The sequence below is a fragment of the Dermacentor variabilis genome, chromosome 1, assembly GCF_050947875.1.
Source record: "Dermacentor variabilis isolate Ectoservices chromosome 1, ASM5094787v1, whole genome shotgun sequence".
Classification (NCBI taxonomy): Eukaryota; Metazoa; Arthropoda; class Arachnida; order Ixodida; family Ixodidae; genus Dermacentor; species Dermacentor variabilis.
Genome location: NC_134568.1, coordinates 48867309 through 48883488, shown reverse-complemented (window position 1 = coordinate 48883488; position 16180 = coordinate 48867309). Strand labels below are relative to the sequence as shown.

Below are 16180 nucleotides of genomic sequence, written 5' to 3'. Positions count from 1 at the left end.
AGTATCCGCGATTTTCAGTTCACCTGTAATAATATGCCTCTTGCTCACATAGTACTTCGCAAGGATAAGGCAAGGATTAAAACGTAGTCATACGTCGGATCTGAATTAGATTTCGCAAAGAACAAAAAAATCACGGATACTTGGAGCTGCAAGGTCTGGATAGGAGGTTCTGCAAGCTACTGGGTAGGGACGTAAATCAACAAACAAAAAACAAGCAAACGAACAAACAAACAAAGATATGCGTCAAAATATTGGCCTTGTGCCTTTTATCTGCTGCTGGGCGACATGTGTATGCGCGGCGCTCTGTGTATGTCATTGTTTATTGGTCGTTCTGTATCGAAACCTGTCGTTTAACGATAAAATGATTGCACGTTCCGAGTCTGATATATTTCGGCACTGTAACACCGCAATTAGAGGTTACATAAGGGCTACACAGATATTAGACACCTACAGGCCGGTCATATCACTCTCACAGGCGACATTTCCGCTCTTTCAGATGGGCACATGAAAATACACAGCAACCACGCCGCTTCGCAGATCGGAGCGAAAGGTAGGACTGCGTGAGTCTTACCGTTAGCCGGTGCTTTTCTTGCGACTCGAGGTTTGGAAGCACAGACCAAAAAAGTCAGTCTCACGCATTCGTTTTCTTTCGCAAATATCAATCAATGTATAAAATCAAGATGGATGAAGATAACAAGAGGGAACACCAAATATACCGGTCTCTGAGAAAAACTGGCCACCGAAGCCGCGAATGTTAGGCTGCTACGAGGGCAAAGAGATCTTACCATGGCTATTTCTAACACGTTTAACTGGTAAAGTCTTGTACAGGGCAGCAGCCGATTCTCATTGCACGTACAGCCGCGGACAGACATAACCCGAACGATCAAGCCACATCTCTAGAGTGGCTTCAATTTAACGAACGCAGGCTGTAAGGAGCAGCACACATGGAATTCTTCGGAAAGCAGTCACGTCAGTATTCAACGCATTCAACGCACACCAAACCGGAAATCTCCAGCATCATTTGCAGGAGAAGCAAAGAGATGCCAAAGGCGTGTTCTGGTTAAGTATGACGGTAGCTCTACACCATGTCGTCCGCGGGTAGCATCCTCTAAACTGACGTTTTCGTTGCCGTGGTGTAACCATCACGATTGATCAACAATCCGAAGCATTATTATGCAACGAAGGAACGTCGCTAAAGCTTTCGTTGACTGGGAGTAATCGGAGACAACACAATTCGCGCCTTCAGTACTGAAAGTGACGTCCGCTGAGGCGCTCACCTGGATCGGATGCGACACACCCGGTGTGTCCCACAAGGAGGAGTAGCGCGAGGACAGGGCCTACCACGACGCCAGTAATAGCGCGGGAAGTCGTCGACTTGCTGGTCGCAGGTGCCGATACCATGGTTCGCGATCGGTGCTCTCTGTCGCTCGCCAGCAGCTGACTCCTAGGGGGCCGAACGACGAGCGCGCATACGCGACGTCCACACCGTCACGGGCCGAGGAAGCGACTGGCTGGCTGGGCTGGCTGGCAGGGCTGCTTTTTTGCCGCGAGGATACGCCGCCTCCGGCGGTGCCGTCTCGACCGGTGCGCGTTCGTTCCTTGTGCCCTTGCCCCCTCCTCCTCCAGTCTTCCGTTCTTTCGCTTTTGTGTCTTCGTTGTTCTCGGCTACGCGTACACGACGTCGTGGACGGCGCGGCAAGGTGTCGCAAAAGACTGCAACAGCAGGATAAAAGTACTCGAACGCGAAGAAGCAGTCTCCACGCCCAGTTGGGGAACGGACGATGGCTCCCGTTACAGGGATTCGTGGTGTGTGCTAACGATTGCGTCACAATAATAATAAAAAAAAGCTTGGGAAATTTACGAAAGCTTAAAGTGTGAGCGGCATGCTCTATATTGGTACAAACAAGTAACGCTGCCGGATTGTGGGCACACAATACCCCAATGTTTCTTGCCCATTTAATGCCTGCGAAAAAAAAGAAGAGAAAAAAGAAGACTGGGAATACGGATAAAAGATATATAATGCACGTCTACACGAGCGCATACGCTACGGAACGTTCAAACGGGAGAGGCAATGACTAGACCAGAACAATGGCAAAAAATCGACCTTTATTTGGCCTGCAGCGTTACGTTGAAGCTCGGGGCCGTGTTTTGCAACGATTCTGTTCCTTTTCAACTTTTCTCGTCCTTCGAAATTTGCTCAAACACCGCTGCGCTGCCGTTATAACTGGGGTCAACCATTTGGCGTGACGTATGATAAAAAAAAAGTATATTCTTACAAAATAAGGCCACTGGTAACGAATTATTCAAATGAGCTTGACCACGTATAAACGAAAATAATGCTCAAAAGACAGCGAGTTTCTGTCTCCATAACTGGGGCAGTCTAATATATGGTGTCCTAGTGTTTAAAGAGGCCCCGCAGTCGATTTCGAGTCGAAGAGGCCAAAGCCACATGAAAGCAAATCTATACACGTTATTTCACAATATGTTCACACAGTAGTCGAAAGAGCACCACAGATTTGATCTATTGCGTACGAAAAAGAAAAAGAAGAGAAAGAAAAAATTGAGAAGTACACTGTAAGCTGTATTGGGAACGCAGCTACAGTGGTGCGCGTAATATGTCTCGTGCGTGCTGGCAGAGGGTTTCTTGGCACTAGGGTTAGAGAAATTACGTAACCAAATGCACAACTCGTCCACTAAGACGGATGTGAACCGCGCTGTAGTCAGCTCCCTGCGCCTGTGGTGCTCAGGCGCGCGCGTAGTCTGCTCTCGCAGTGGTCCCAGACTCGGGCTGTTGGTTGTACCCTAAGGGGATGCTGATGGGCTGGTTTCGTCGTCTACCTCCACGGCGGTCGCAGACCCTATGCTGGTGGCACCCAAGGCGGCCCTAGCTGCGAGGCTCGAGCCCGCCGCAATCGTAGAAGGTTGGGGCTCTGGAGCTTGCCTCGCTTTCGTGCGCTTCCGCCCCCAATTGAGATGGAAGCGTTCCGCCATGGTAAAACCAGCGTGTGCGAGGATAGAATCCCTCTGTCTTGCTGCCCGGGTCTCTTCACGCCATTTCTGGAACGTGTACGTCTCGAACGCGGGGCGGCGTAGCCGAACGACCATCGAATCTCTGTACACCTGCAGCATTGCACACTTGTAAGCATTATAACTCCTGATGAGCACCGGTTTGAGTTATACGGATTATACCTACTATGGCAGATGGACTTCTCTCAAACGCGATTACTACTGCTCAGATCGACAAACGTACTGTCGAGCTACGCCTCTGTAAACGCCGCGCGCGAGGATGAGTTCAGCTCCGATTTCGTCATGTGTGGCGCGACAACGGTGCCTTCTGCGCTCGCGACACATGCGCTATCGAGTAATGGCTTCTTTCCACTGCACAACGATATCAAAGTAACGCGCGCGGGCAGTTACAGTTGCAAAGATATGAGCGATATTAGCGTTGCATGTTTTCGATGCATGCAGTTTTAGTAAGCGACCCACTATACTGACCGAAACGAAGGACGTTTCGCGTCAAAATAGAAATGGCAGAGGCTGTACATTGACTCCCATTCAAAGTGACTGCCATTCTTTGAACTGAACAGTAGGGTTTTATGTGGCAAAACCACGATTTGATTATGAAACACGCCACAGTGGGGGACACCGGATTAATTTTGACCACCAAGGATCTTTAACGTGTCTCCACGGCACGGGACGCGAGCGTTTTTGCATCTCACCCCCATAGAAATGCGGCCGCCGCGGCGAGTGACTAAACTACATTTGCTCCAAGACACGACTTTTTACACGCTTCAATCGAAAAGCTTGCGGGGCCAGATGGAAAAAAAATTAATCTGGGCATGCGTCAAATTTAAAAGGAAAATGTGTTGTCTGTAAACTCAATAGCAGGCTGGATACATTGATTATAGGCTGGGTTCAGCTTCGCTGGCCGTTGCTCTCACTCTTTTGGGCACGGTCGTTGGCGGTAGTCAGTTCTGCTGGCCGAAAACTAGCTGCCTGTCGTGGAGTAGAGGAAATCAAAAAATTTAAGAAAAAAAAACAGAGAAAATTGTGCAAGTCTCGCTCACTGCGACATTGGAACCACCTCTCGAGCTTTATTAGCACAAATGAGCGTTTCAATTGGCTCAAAGCTCTGGCTGCCATAAGTCAAGAAAAGAGCTACAGGCGAGAGGTAAAGTGCGCCATTCAAACCTTCCACGCTATGTCGTCGTTTCTTTTGTTTTGATCAGCTGCCGCCACACACAACTGCCGCCTTAATTGTGATTATGCAGCGTACGCGAGTTTACATTATTATATAAGTGCTTGTAGACGCGTTCGCGCGTTTATAGGCGTCAATACGGGTTCCAATATACTCCGAAAGCATTCACTGCCACAAGCGAAGAGTGGCAAAGCTGATAAGCGTGATTTAGAAATCTCTGCCTGTGGTCAATGGAAGAGCGTCGAAATACTGTTCCTAGGGATCCTAGTTGAAATCCCACCATCGAACATGTAGTTTTGTTTTACTGAGCGGCAGCTTCTGTTAACCCGACCAGCGATCGGCGAACGACTGGCCCGCACCAAGCTCACAAACAAGTAACGAATGACACGTACTGGAACAGTGCCCCGAAATTACGGGCTTGACATATTCGCCAGTGCCCGGTTCTAGCTTAGAGGACTAAGCTGTGAAAGCAGTCCCTCATGCTGAGAAAAAAAAAAAGAAATTTCTCGTTCATAAATACAGTTCAAAAAGTCCAGCAGGCATAAAACCAATCGGAACTTTAATGAACGAGACATCGAGGCGAGGGTCAGAAAACAAGATACGTTTATATATGACTCAGCTGGGATAACGTGCCCCAACTCTGAGAAGCGGGTAGACCAGAGAGCTTCCGAAGAAATGGTTTAGTGAGCAACGGTCCACCGCTGAGCACGAAAATGTACCACCATATCCGGGGGAAAAATGAAGCAGCACGGCAGGCGCTACCAAACCAGCGTTATATTCGTGAAGTGAATGAGTGCCCGGGGAAGGCCGGTCAACACCCATGACCGATATACGTCCGCGTTCTCTGTCGTCGTCCGCACTTGCGCAAGAACCGCACAGCTTCGCGGCGAGTCAGTTTGATCGAGTATGCGCAACCCTCCACTTTCCAAATTTCCCTCGAACCGTGCGTGTCTCTGGCGTCCATTACATGACACCGAGGCACTCACTGTTTGGTGCCGGCATGCTTGGGGAAATTCCCTAACGAGAGCAAGGACTCTCGTGTAACAAGGATGTTGGCACCGATTCTAGGTGTCACTGTTGCACGCAAAGACATTAAAATTAAATAAAAGAGAGGGAGAGAGCGAGAGCTGCCTTGGTCCAATTTGTCCAGCCTGTAAAGAGACGACTGAAAGATAAAGAGAATTTAGGATTTTTTTTTTGCAAGTCAATTCACTTGCAGTTTTTATCGTGAACTACCAAAGAAGGGCGACCAATCAGGAAGCGAAATTCAGCAATCGAGAAAATACCGTCTTTCCTCCAAGCATCGGAGAGTTACCGCAATTTCAAACGTGTGCGTCTACCGGCAGGTTCAACGAAAGTGGCATGCCTTTTCGAACGCGCAGGCTTTCTTTGTTAAAAAAGATAAAGCGATGTAAATGTACACCAGTACCTCCTTTCTCGTTTTGTACTGTGTGGCTTTCTTCGTAGTGTTGACATTGTAAAGGATGCTCCCCTTGATGTAACGGATAATACTGTCGTCCCGCGGCAAAAAACTGCGGTTTCAACAGATAGCGGACTTATTCATTGAAGCGGAGCACAAGCGACACCTTACAAGAAAAGCAAAGGAAGGTAGTGCATGCAGCTGACACTTTATTCGCTTCAGTTGCTGCGTGCAGAATTGTGCGCACCAAGATAACGAATCTAAATCCAAGGCACTATTGAAAATAACGGTTCAAATTGATTCGCATGCATTTTAACACCATATTGAATAGAACTGTGCTCCAAAATTTATTCATAAACGCACATTGTGTCACAGAAAAGACCAACAAAAACACATGAGTGTTTGCTACGAGAACACTGCGTCAACACGCAGTGTTTCTCTTTTGTTGTTTTTTTGACAACTGTTTTCACTGAATGCCATTTTTTTTGACGCGGTTCAACAGTGTCTTCAAGCGAAATGTTGCACGAAATAGTCGATATTACTTACGCACGTCAAGTAATTTTTAATGTTAAGGCGCGGAGTGCATGTACTAGTCGAGCTGTGATGTTCATGTGGTTACACCGGCAAGCGACAGCTATCTCCGTCACGTGGCTCGTCGTTCGCAGAATCACTCAAATGGAGTTTGAACTGCATACTTTATTGCTTGTGAGCTACTGAACAACAATAACATCCGAGGCTATTGGATGGTAGCGAAATAAAACAGAAGAAACAGAAAAAAAAGCCAGCAAGATATAAGCAAATAAAATCTCGGGGCACCTCGAAGGGGTTGATGAGCACGTGCTCTACGTGGAACAGCATGTATTCGCTGGTTGCGATGGATCTTGGGGACGCTGTACCCAAGTCGCGCGCCGCGCATCCGCAGCTGCCTGTCCGCCGTCTATACCCACTGCGGGAACTGCAGTTCTCCACCATGGCAAGTCTCCACCGTGGTGGAGACTTGCCGCTGCGCGAGCCAAGGCAAATATACCTAGTAGCGCAGGTTCCATATAGGAGCCCATACATTCAAAACATGGCGGTTCCTCGGCGGTTCAAGGGGCTTGGCGCCATCTCTGTGACGAGGAAACACTTTCGGCGGAAGGGAAAGAAATAGTGTTACGCCACGTTCGTTAAAAACAGAAGCGACCTCATTTTGTTCTCGAAGGGGTGAAATTTGCCTTCCTGGCCTACCATTAGAGCTGTATATTTAAGATACCCCGCAATTCGATTCGATGGGCGTTTCGAGTTTTCAGCGTGGAAAGCGATGCAGGCAAAAGGTCAAGCCGCACGGGTTTCGAATTTGCGCCCTTGCCAGAGTGTACTTTCTTTGGAGGCCGACTTTGGGTGCAGAGTGCTTTGGGTGCAGAGTGCTGGTCCCATCGTCGGACGCCAAACCTGTCGGACAGCGCAGCCGCACGAAAATAGCTAAAGTGAGCAATTATTTGGTGGTGGTAACTCACTAGTTTTTTTTTCCGAACAGGTTAAGAAAGTATGAAACCACCCGCACCGCCAAATTCAGACGAGCGTTGACAAGAAAAACAACACAACATGTGATGGGGACGTATTGTAACAAGTGAACTTTACGAGCGCGCCTTTCTGCCCACTTCAAGAGCTCCATTGCAATACAAGTGATAGCGGTGTTAGTGATAGTGCCTCGAGCAGCCAGTCGTGCGACAATATAAAGTGTATTCGCGGGCTTCTTTCACGCTCGGAAAAACATTTTTATGTAGCACGTATTGACCAACAGAAAGATGTATCGGGAGTTTCTCATGTTCTACAACAATTTTCTGATTGACACTTTTCATCTAATCATAATATTTGTAAAGCTGATTAAAAATGAAGACCAATTATGAAATTAGGCGGAATGCAAGAAATAATTTCAGTACCTCCAAGCGACGGCAAACCATTACCTTGATTCTGTTGAGCTACGGGGCATTTGCATATTTTTAAAGTTTGACTAAAGTAACCTGGGACATCCTGTATAGGGAATCAATCGGAGACTTCATGTATGTTTCGCAGAATTACCACTAGAGGTGCACTATGTAAGACACATTTCGAAAGCGCCACAACCATATCGACATGCGTAAATTTGTCTTTTTCCGGCGACCACTTTTTACCAGCGAGCAATTGTTACAAGGTTATCCGTCGGCGCGAGACGCGCCTTCATGTATCGGAACTTTGCTCGAATCTTGTCGCCGATTCTATAGCGAGAACCTTGTCTAATCAGATTGTGTGCGTGACGCGCATAGGGGTGTACATTATGGAAGATTCGCGGGCACTATGCAGCGACCCTCATGGAGCGGAATTTTGTCGCTAGTTTCGTCTTTGATCGCCATGCCACTTGTCGTATACCAGGCATAAAAAAAATAATGTTTCCGAATATGTCTTACATATATTGCTGCCGCTTTTTTTTTCACGCGCCTATTATTCAAATGAGAAAGACTGTATAGGAGAAGAAATGTTTAATAATTTTTTTGCTTTCCCTTGACTTCTCGAGCTCAGGCATCGTGCCCAGTGGCACAGCCATGAATTTTTCTCCTGGCATAAGAGGGGGAGGGAGGGGGAGGGCGAAGAGGTGGGGGGAAGCTGGGCAGGCTGGTGTCGTTTCAGCACGTCGTTGTATGCCAGGTATCTTGGTGCGTAGAAAATTCAGGGGGGGGGGGTGAAAGGGGAAGTACGTGCCTGGTGTGCCCTCCCCTGGCTACGCCCCTGGGTTGGCTTGAAAATACACTCTAGCCGGCTGCTCTGTTCAGTGGGAGGGGGAATAGGAGAAAAAGAGGGACACAAGGAGTGACGATGAGGATATGCAGAAGGGTGCCATTATATACACGTTCTTGCTCAGAGACGAACAAGAATCGCAGCCTTCCTCTTTCTTGTGTGATGTTCCTCGTGCTCTGCTTCAATGAATAGATTGAGGCTCGTCCGCTTTGCGATTCTCTAAAAGCAGTCTTAGTGCGGATTTAGAATTACCTTGCATATTGACTGACGCTACAGCGGCATATAAATTATTCCAGTGTAACTTATTGCGCACTTTGCAGTATTATCGTAATATTACAAGATAATAAATTTTTTATCGAGATATAGACGGCCCTAGCCCACTTCCCGTGTTCAAAGAGGTAGGATCATGAATCCCTCGATGCATGCATGCGAAATCAGCCTGACTTAGTCGTTATTTGGCGTAGGTAAATCGTTATTTGGCGTAGGTAACTGCAGCAGCAGAAATCGACGCCTAGCTCCCAGGCAGCAAGAAGCGCGGAAGCTCAAATCCATGAAGTGATGTTATTGCGCCGATTTTTTCTCCCATCAGTGATGACGGCATGAGTGCTTTAAGCGTTTCCGCCATTTCGCCGGTATCGAAACTTAAATGTATAGAGGCTATGTGCGCAATAGTCAGCTCAGAGCTTCGAGACAGTCGAAAAATTGTCTAGATATATTTGAAGTAGTGTGGTTTGTTTTTTCATGGACGTGGTAGTATAATTTCAAATTTGTTCACTTCTCCAGGCAATAATTGTATTGCCTACGAGCCAAGTCTAAAGCAGACGGATGTATTCTGCTTGGAGGCTACCTTCATATACAGCAGCAACATCCTGATTCCGGCTAGTTAGTTCGTCGTCAAGGTCCATTGAAGCAGTGCAATGGGACCAGAAAAAAACATACACATGACGACTAGCGCTGACTGCCAACTAAACTTTATACGGACGGATTACAGGCTAAAGTGGTTAACAGGTCTCTTTGTTTCGATATGAATGAGCTCCATAGTTTTCTGAACAAGTGCATGCAGAAAGTCTACAGGCACTGCATGCACCTTTGGAAGCCTTAAGACTACAAGCTCTCTGAAGGCGCTGTATACACTTTGCAAAAAAAAATATACATTGAAATTTGTTATAGAGTTTCTAAATATGATTTTGCGAGGGAAGTCTCATGGTTTTTTCTTTATGGCATTTGCGGCATCGTTAGCACAGCAATTGCTACTTGCGTTACCTAAAGATGCCAGCTTTCTATATTTGATCTTATTTCTCCTAAACGTTTATCTTAGCCAGTTGTTATAGTGGCGGATGAAGAATGTTGTTTTAGTGGTATCTTTGTAACGAGAAATGTCAATAATAGTTCGACTTCTTCTTTTTTCTCCCGTTGAAAGCCCCACTAACATATACGCTATATACTGTCACTTCGCCTTGTCGAAACGTTGGTTCCAGACTGAGGCCTCCCTTGTTCCGAGCCACTGTCGATCACTTCTAGCTTGTATCTTCCAGTGAGCCATTTGTCTTATTCACTTATGTTATGTAGTATACCTGCAGTAATGTGTTTCAATTATGCGCTGCGTACGAGGTTCTTTTTTTTTTTTTGCTCCGTCTTTTCCGCGTATTGACAGAGCCTCGGTTGTACTGATGGCCCGAATGTGCATATAGTGGACGTCCAGGACACATTTGAATATATTTAAATGATGGCTTGAGACCTATTTCGGGAAGTGGTTCAGGGGAAGGGAGATAAGGCTAACTGCGTTTCCCGCTGGTCGATCTGGATCACGATTTTTCGCTGGTGGTGAATCCGGTTTGCTCCGGTCGGTCTCGACCGGCTTCGCGCTTCCCATTGGACGTTTAGAATCAACTCACTCCGCACCAGATCACTCTCCCTCGCTCCGTCACCGAGGCAGAAATAGGGCGAGAAGCGTACGTGACTCCCGTTTTCGCGTGAAATCGGTGCGCAAGACTGTACCTGCTGTGGGACGGTTGCTTTGGTTGCCGTGGAAACGTACAGCGCGGAAGTCAGGAACTGTTTGCGGAACCTATTTGAATTACGTGTGCTCTTCGCCAGCACACTTGAATTGATGCAATCCGAGCGCTCGCTCCAAGATTTCGGCGTCCGCTTCAGATAGACCATTGGAAAACATCGTGCGTATGACTCACTGTGCAAGCTTTACATGCAAGGCTTCATGATGAGTCAAGCGTCCCTTTAACATTAGTCCGTGCGGGAACCTAGTCCTGGACGTCACCGTATATGGGCCGTTGACTGTCGCGGAACATCCCGAGTGCTCAGCATTCGTACACGACCTGATGCCCACGTGAGAGTTGCCTAATTTTCGCATTTATAGCATTTCACTTTAAGTGGGGATTACGCTGGGTGTCATCGCGTTGCTGTCGCCACTTCATAAGACGACGATACCATACGTCATGGCAGTTCCTGCTTTGACTTTGGTCACGAATACTTGGTGCTAAACAAGAAAGGGCGTGTTAAACAGGCTGTTTAAAAAACTAAGAGTGTGGTAAAAAAAATAGTGCACTTAAATTAAACTGCGGTGAAATATACCTCGTTGATTGGGCATCTCTATAGCGCACCAGTGCCAGTGCGAAGGATCGTGATTTTCACAGAGCATCAGCCCAGTGAGCAAGTTCCCATCCAGATGCATGTTCCAATGTCGTTAACTTCAATTTTACCAAATCCCATTTTCTTGTTCAAATTCATCTCTCTTGTGGAACCATTGCATGAATAGAGAAGATATGTTGACGCGGTCACCTGTGATAATTGCCTCGGATGACGAGCGTACAGCCGACTCAAAACACTTCTAGACATAGACCGTGCGCATTGTATTGTTCGGTGCATCATATCCGTCGAAATCACGGTGACACGTTTAATATAAATGCGCTCGATGCGCGCAACACATTTTGCACCTGTGGCGCACTAAGCCTTCAGGCTTAGCGTTGAGGTCACCATTGAAGATTTCGAACTTTGTTTTATATGTTTAAAACGGTTTCACTTGACATAGTTTATCCATTATCTGCGTCGGAGAAGCAAAAATAAGCGCCTGTCGCGGCAGGTGGTGTCAACATTTCCGCGGACGGACCACTCTGCCCGCGTTGTGCTAGCAATGTGGCCGCTGGCGCACTCTTGCTTAGAGCAACGAAAATCGCGCAAACTTTGCTTTGTGACTTCAAGCCAATAGCACAATTAATCGCTTCCACATATCGTTCATCCTAATGAAGAAATTTCGTACGCCACTGCACACGGTCACGCGTCGCGAAAGTCCCTGGTGTACTCTGTGCTGGAGCGATGCCACTGGAAAAAACAGCTACAGTGTTTTATCGGACTTCACCACGCCCTATATTTTCATATTATGCTTTGACTGCCTGCGGGCACGGCTCGGCTTGGTACTCAAATAGCTCGCTCTTTCATGGCACTTCTTCGACGCGCTTGCACGCCATCGATATTTGGCTCACTTTTGGTGACTCAGATTGACTAGCCTGTTTTCGAGCTGATGCTCGGAGGTAATGAGGAAGTGTGCTTACAGTATCGACACCAATAAAATGGCAGTGCATTCCTCCAGATCACTGCTACGGTCCCCGCACTTTGATGAACGCGAAAGGCAACATTTTGATTTCGGGGCTCGCTATAGGGTCAACGTTAATCAGGAGTTTTGCACTATACGGCCCGCCTTACAACCAACAGTGCACTTCTGGCGCATTATTATGCACAACAACGCTGCCACAAATCAGTGCCAGGCATCAGGCTCTGACGACCAATAATACAACTCATCTCGAGTCGCAAATCACACGCACGCTAACGCACGCACACACGCACGCACACACGCACGCGCACACCAAGTGAAGCTAGCAAGTTTTATTTTTGCAGCTGAACAAGACTGTCTGTGCCATAGACGGTTAAACCGGTCGTAGCAAATATGGAGCATCAGGAAACTCTAAGCACTGTGTAGAAGTTGCAATCTGCGTTAATGACAATGAATACCAATCATCCATATGGCAATCACAAGAATAGGGCGATCACCAAAAGCAAACGCAATTCATCAATGCAAATTCATCTCGCAGCGCTCTTCCGACGGCCTGCTAAAATCCGTGTACAGTTCAAGACCTGACCCACCATAGCAAACGTGGCAGTTAGTATGGCAGCACTTCGATCTCTGCGCACTTTCTCAATGCATTGTTTCTGATGTGTTTCACATTTGTTACCGAAAAATCGCGACTCCAGGAGGTTCAGCCGCACGTATGCCCATAAAAAAAAGATATCGTGCTGTTACAGTACACGACAGTAGCACGGTGCGCGCTGACAGGTTTCAAAGCCGCCGACTGCGCAGAATCGAAGGATGTTACTTTCCCGTTTCGGCACACGAGTCTCCCTTCGCGTAGCCTATCGCGCTTGCCCTCGGTGCACCTTCATGGAAACGCATCGCCCACGCTGCTGATTTCTAGAACCTGCGATGGTCGCATCGATGAGCGACCACGAAGGCTGAGCGAACATAGGTAGCCATTCGAAATATATTTTTTCAATGGAATCGTTCGAATACGTGAATTAGCCATGCGTGCTCTCACAGTTTCATTCTTATCTTGAATGACGAGTCGCACTTTCTTCTTCACAGGTCAATTCTAATCACGTCAACAACATTTTTTTTTCTTATTTAGGGCCACTTACACTAGGCCGATTGGTATTGCGAATTTCATTTGGTGTTCGATGCGAGGTGAGCTAAGTCTACTGGGAGGACTGAAAAGACGTTGACCGCAATTTTTTTTCGCAAATTTTGTGCAAGGTGCGCGGGACGAGAAATACACTGGTCAATGGTCACAAAGCTGCAACGTTTTGTTTTTAAGGGGTCGTCGAAAGAAAGTATAATAAGGCAGACTGGGGGGTGGGCCAAGCCAGCTGTTCTCGACAAACACTTGTAGCGTGCTCAGCGATACATATCTCATACAAATGTCAGAAAGTGTCCCACAAACAAAAGAGATACTATACAGCCATGAACGCGTTAAAGACTTTTACAACGCTTGTTTTGGTGAAGTTGTAACAAAAGATACTACGTTAAAACAGAGAACGCTGACTGCATGGTAAGCGTTTTGTTATCATACATCACCATGTTCCAGGAAATATTAGGAGTAACGTGGACAGCAAAATGTTTTGCGACTCAACACATGTACGGTTCGTATCTAAACAGCGTCGCAAAAGGTATGCAGGTCGGCTGTAAACTGCTGTAAAAGCTTGAAAAGCGCGATATGCAGAAGATATTTTTTCTCAAGAAAAGTCATTGCTCTTAAGCAGCTCGCGCACATGCGAAACGCGGTTAGCCAAGAGATACGACAGGTGAACACGCTAGTATACGATCAGTTCCTACCACAACTATTATATAAAGGAGTGAAATGTTACAAAGTCACTGTCGTCATTCACACGGACAGAGGTGTCGTGAGAACAGTAAAGCGTGATTTGTTATTCAAGATAAGCTCGAAACTGACCGCATGCATAGCTAATACACGAGTTTGATAATTCGATAAAAAAAAATTCCTACGGCACCTTAGCACTTTTTACGAGTTGCGGATGCGAAAGCATCAATATCCGATTGAACGCCGCTGAGCTGTGCTTCGGGTTTTGCGCTGGGAGCAATTTTTTCGTGTTATGCGACAAATTTCGTGCGGATCATTTTTTTGTGCAGTTTCTACGTTAGCATGTCCACTGTGCACCGGAATAATCTGCACGATATTGCTGAGAAATGAAGTGCATTTATTTTCACGCTGTGCGTTGGCCAGTATCTATGGCGAGAGCCAAGCTGACGACGCCTTCTTTGGTGGCCACGATGCCTTCATCAGCTGGTCCGCTGCCTGCTTCTTCGATCGTTTTTCGAGTCGATCATTGACCTGACCATTGCAGGTTCTAGATGCCAGCAGCATGGGCAATGCGTTGCGATGAAGGTGCACTGAGAGCAAGCACTACCGGAGAATAGTGTGCCGCAACCGGTCATCCTTCGAACCGGAAGCGCCGAGCAGACGACGCGTCCCATGAGCCTTTGCGAGTTTACGCCTCACCTTTTAGATGCGCCCGTTTGCACGTGGTTCGCGGAGGGCTACAGCCTGGTGTTGCAAGCTTTGGAATGCTACGTGTGCCAGTAAAAAAAGCAGATCAATGAGGCTCACCACTTTGCGCATACTTAGCGGAAGAAAGCCTGGCGATGCAAGCACGGCAACTATATGCCTCACAGGGAAAAGACGTATTTGTTTGTGCGGCCTGGTTAGTTGTGCAATAAATAATAAACATGAGAGGCTTGTCACAGGGAATGCTAATGGGTGGGTGAGGCGTTGTCAGCTGCTTTTGTAAGTATATTTTTCAGACGAAACGTTCCCTTGGCTGTCGTGAGTACATTTCGTTTGCTCTCAAAGCGACGAGTCGCTTACTTTTTGTATATAGGCCTAAAAAAATTCTACGTACACCCTGCTTCAAAAGATTCCAGGAAAAAGCTTCACTCTGCCAAATCTGATTGACTTCGGATCCTGCTGTGAAGCTTGCATAGCAGCAGCTCCGGGCGGCGCAGATTAGTGCTAATCTTCCACGGCTTTCTGGGCGCTATAATCTACGAAGGAGCCCCAGCGTGCGCCCCGTCAGTATCTGTAGTGGTGGTACCAACGGTCTACAAATTATTAAAAGGAACTGCATGCACCAGAGCGGCTCTCTGTAATATTATAAATTGTGAAAGCCTTGGCCATCACCAAATTGAACGGAAAACAGAGCCTGGAAGAAGACAGCTCCGAAGAAGACAGCGCAGAAATTTGGGGGAACGCAGAAAGGAGAGATAGGAATAACGGTGCTTGGAATGCAGCTAGCTCCTGACTGAAGTTTAAGTAACTTCATCGTGGGGGGGCACCTCCGAACGTGGCGGATACACCGAGCAAGCGCTTTCGAGTGAGCTCGTCCGCCAAATCCCACTGTCGCGCTTATCGATCTTTCGCATTCCTGAAGACAAGTGCGCCCAGAACGCAACCACTTGCTCTGTTATTGCACATTAGTTCCGAGTGTGTGTCTCACGCGGGGTATTTACATATGCCTTTCTTTTCTTTTGCAGCAGCTAGTACTGCGGTGGACGGACGGCCGCCCTTAGCATTCCTGCAACATTCCAGTGTCTCCCCCTGTCTCGTCCGAACATCGACTCAAACACCACTCACCCGCCCTTCCTCTCGCACGTACACACGCACGCACGCAAGTGAAACTTGCGAACCGGCTAATAAAATAAAGACCAATACAAGCAGTCGACGCTGTGTGGAAGCACCAGAGGTCAGTAAGTAAGAGCTGTGAAAGCGGCAGCGACGCGTACGCAGGAAACTGTTCACGATTGACTGCGAAAAACAAAAACACCAGTCCTTCCATCTCCCAACTCATAACTCGAATGCGGCTCGCGCTGCCGAGGGCCAGCAGAAGAAATGTCCGCTCGTTAGGGCGTGCCGGCGCAATTTGGGCTGGGCGATGACGCTGATTCCGCTGCTGCTGAGCTCTCCTCTCTCGGTTGGCGAACAGACGGCTTGGCTGCTAAGGCGAAAGGGTTGAACGCCCTGTACGATTCATTTGCTCCTTTTCCCTTCGGAACGAGCGTGTGGACGAAGTCCGGCCTGCTTACAGCGTCAGGGCCGCTATTTCGTAGCGATGCCTTATGCCTTATTCCATGCTATTCTTATCCTCCACCACACACTGCCGTCCGATCCTGTTGATAATGTGGGCAGACCATCGCTCTGACCACTGGCCAAGCGCGAAAAGCGTGAAAA

At 47.6% G+C, this 16180-nt stretch overlaps 2 protein-coding genes across 2 annotated transcripts in view; one reads left to right on the top strand and one right to left on the bottom strand.

Annotated features, from left to right (window-relative positions):
* Positions 1 to 1582, bottom strand: part of LOC142577324 (uncharacterized) — a 45106-nt gene extending 43524 nt beyond the window's left edge. The window contains exon 1 of the mRNA XM_075687090.1: positions 1278 to 1582. Coding sequence (XP_075543205.1) covers positions 1278 to 1401 — 124 coding nt within the window. The 5' untranslated portion in view covers positions 1402 to 1582. The remainder of the gene's footprint in view (positions 1 to 1277) is intronic.
* LOC142573140 (neprilysin-1-like) overlaps positions 1 to 15530 on the top strand; it is a 70848-nt gene extending 55318 nt beyond the window's left edge. The window contains exon 3 of the mRNA XM_075682714.1: positions 15487 to 15530. Within this exon, the coding sequence (XP_075538829.1) occupies positions 15487 to 15522 (36 nt within the window). The 3' untranslated portion in view covers positions 15523 to 15530. The remainder of the gene's footprint in view (positions 1 to 15486) is intronic.
* Positions 15531 to 16180: the final 650 nt, after the last annotated feature.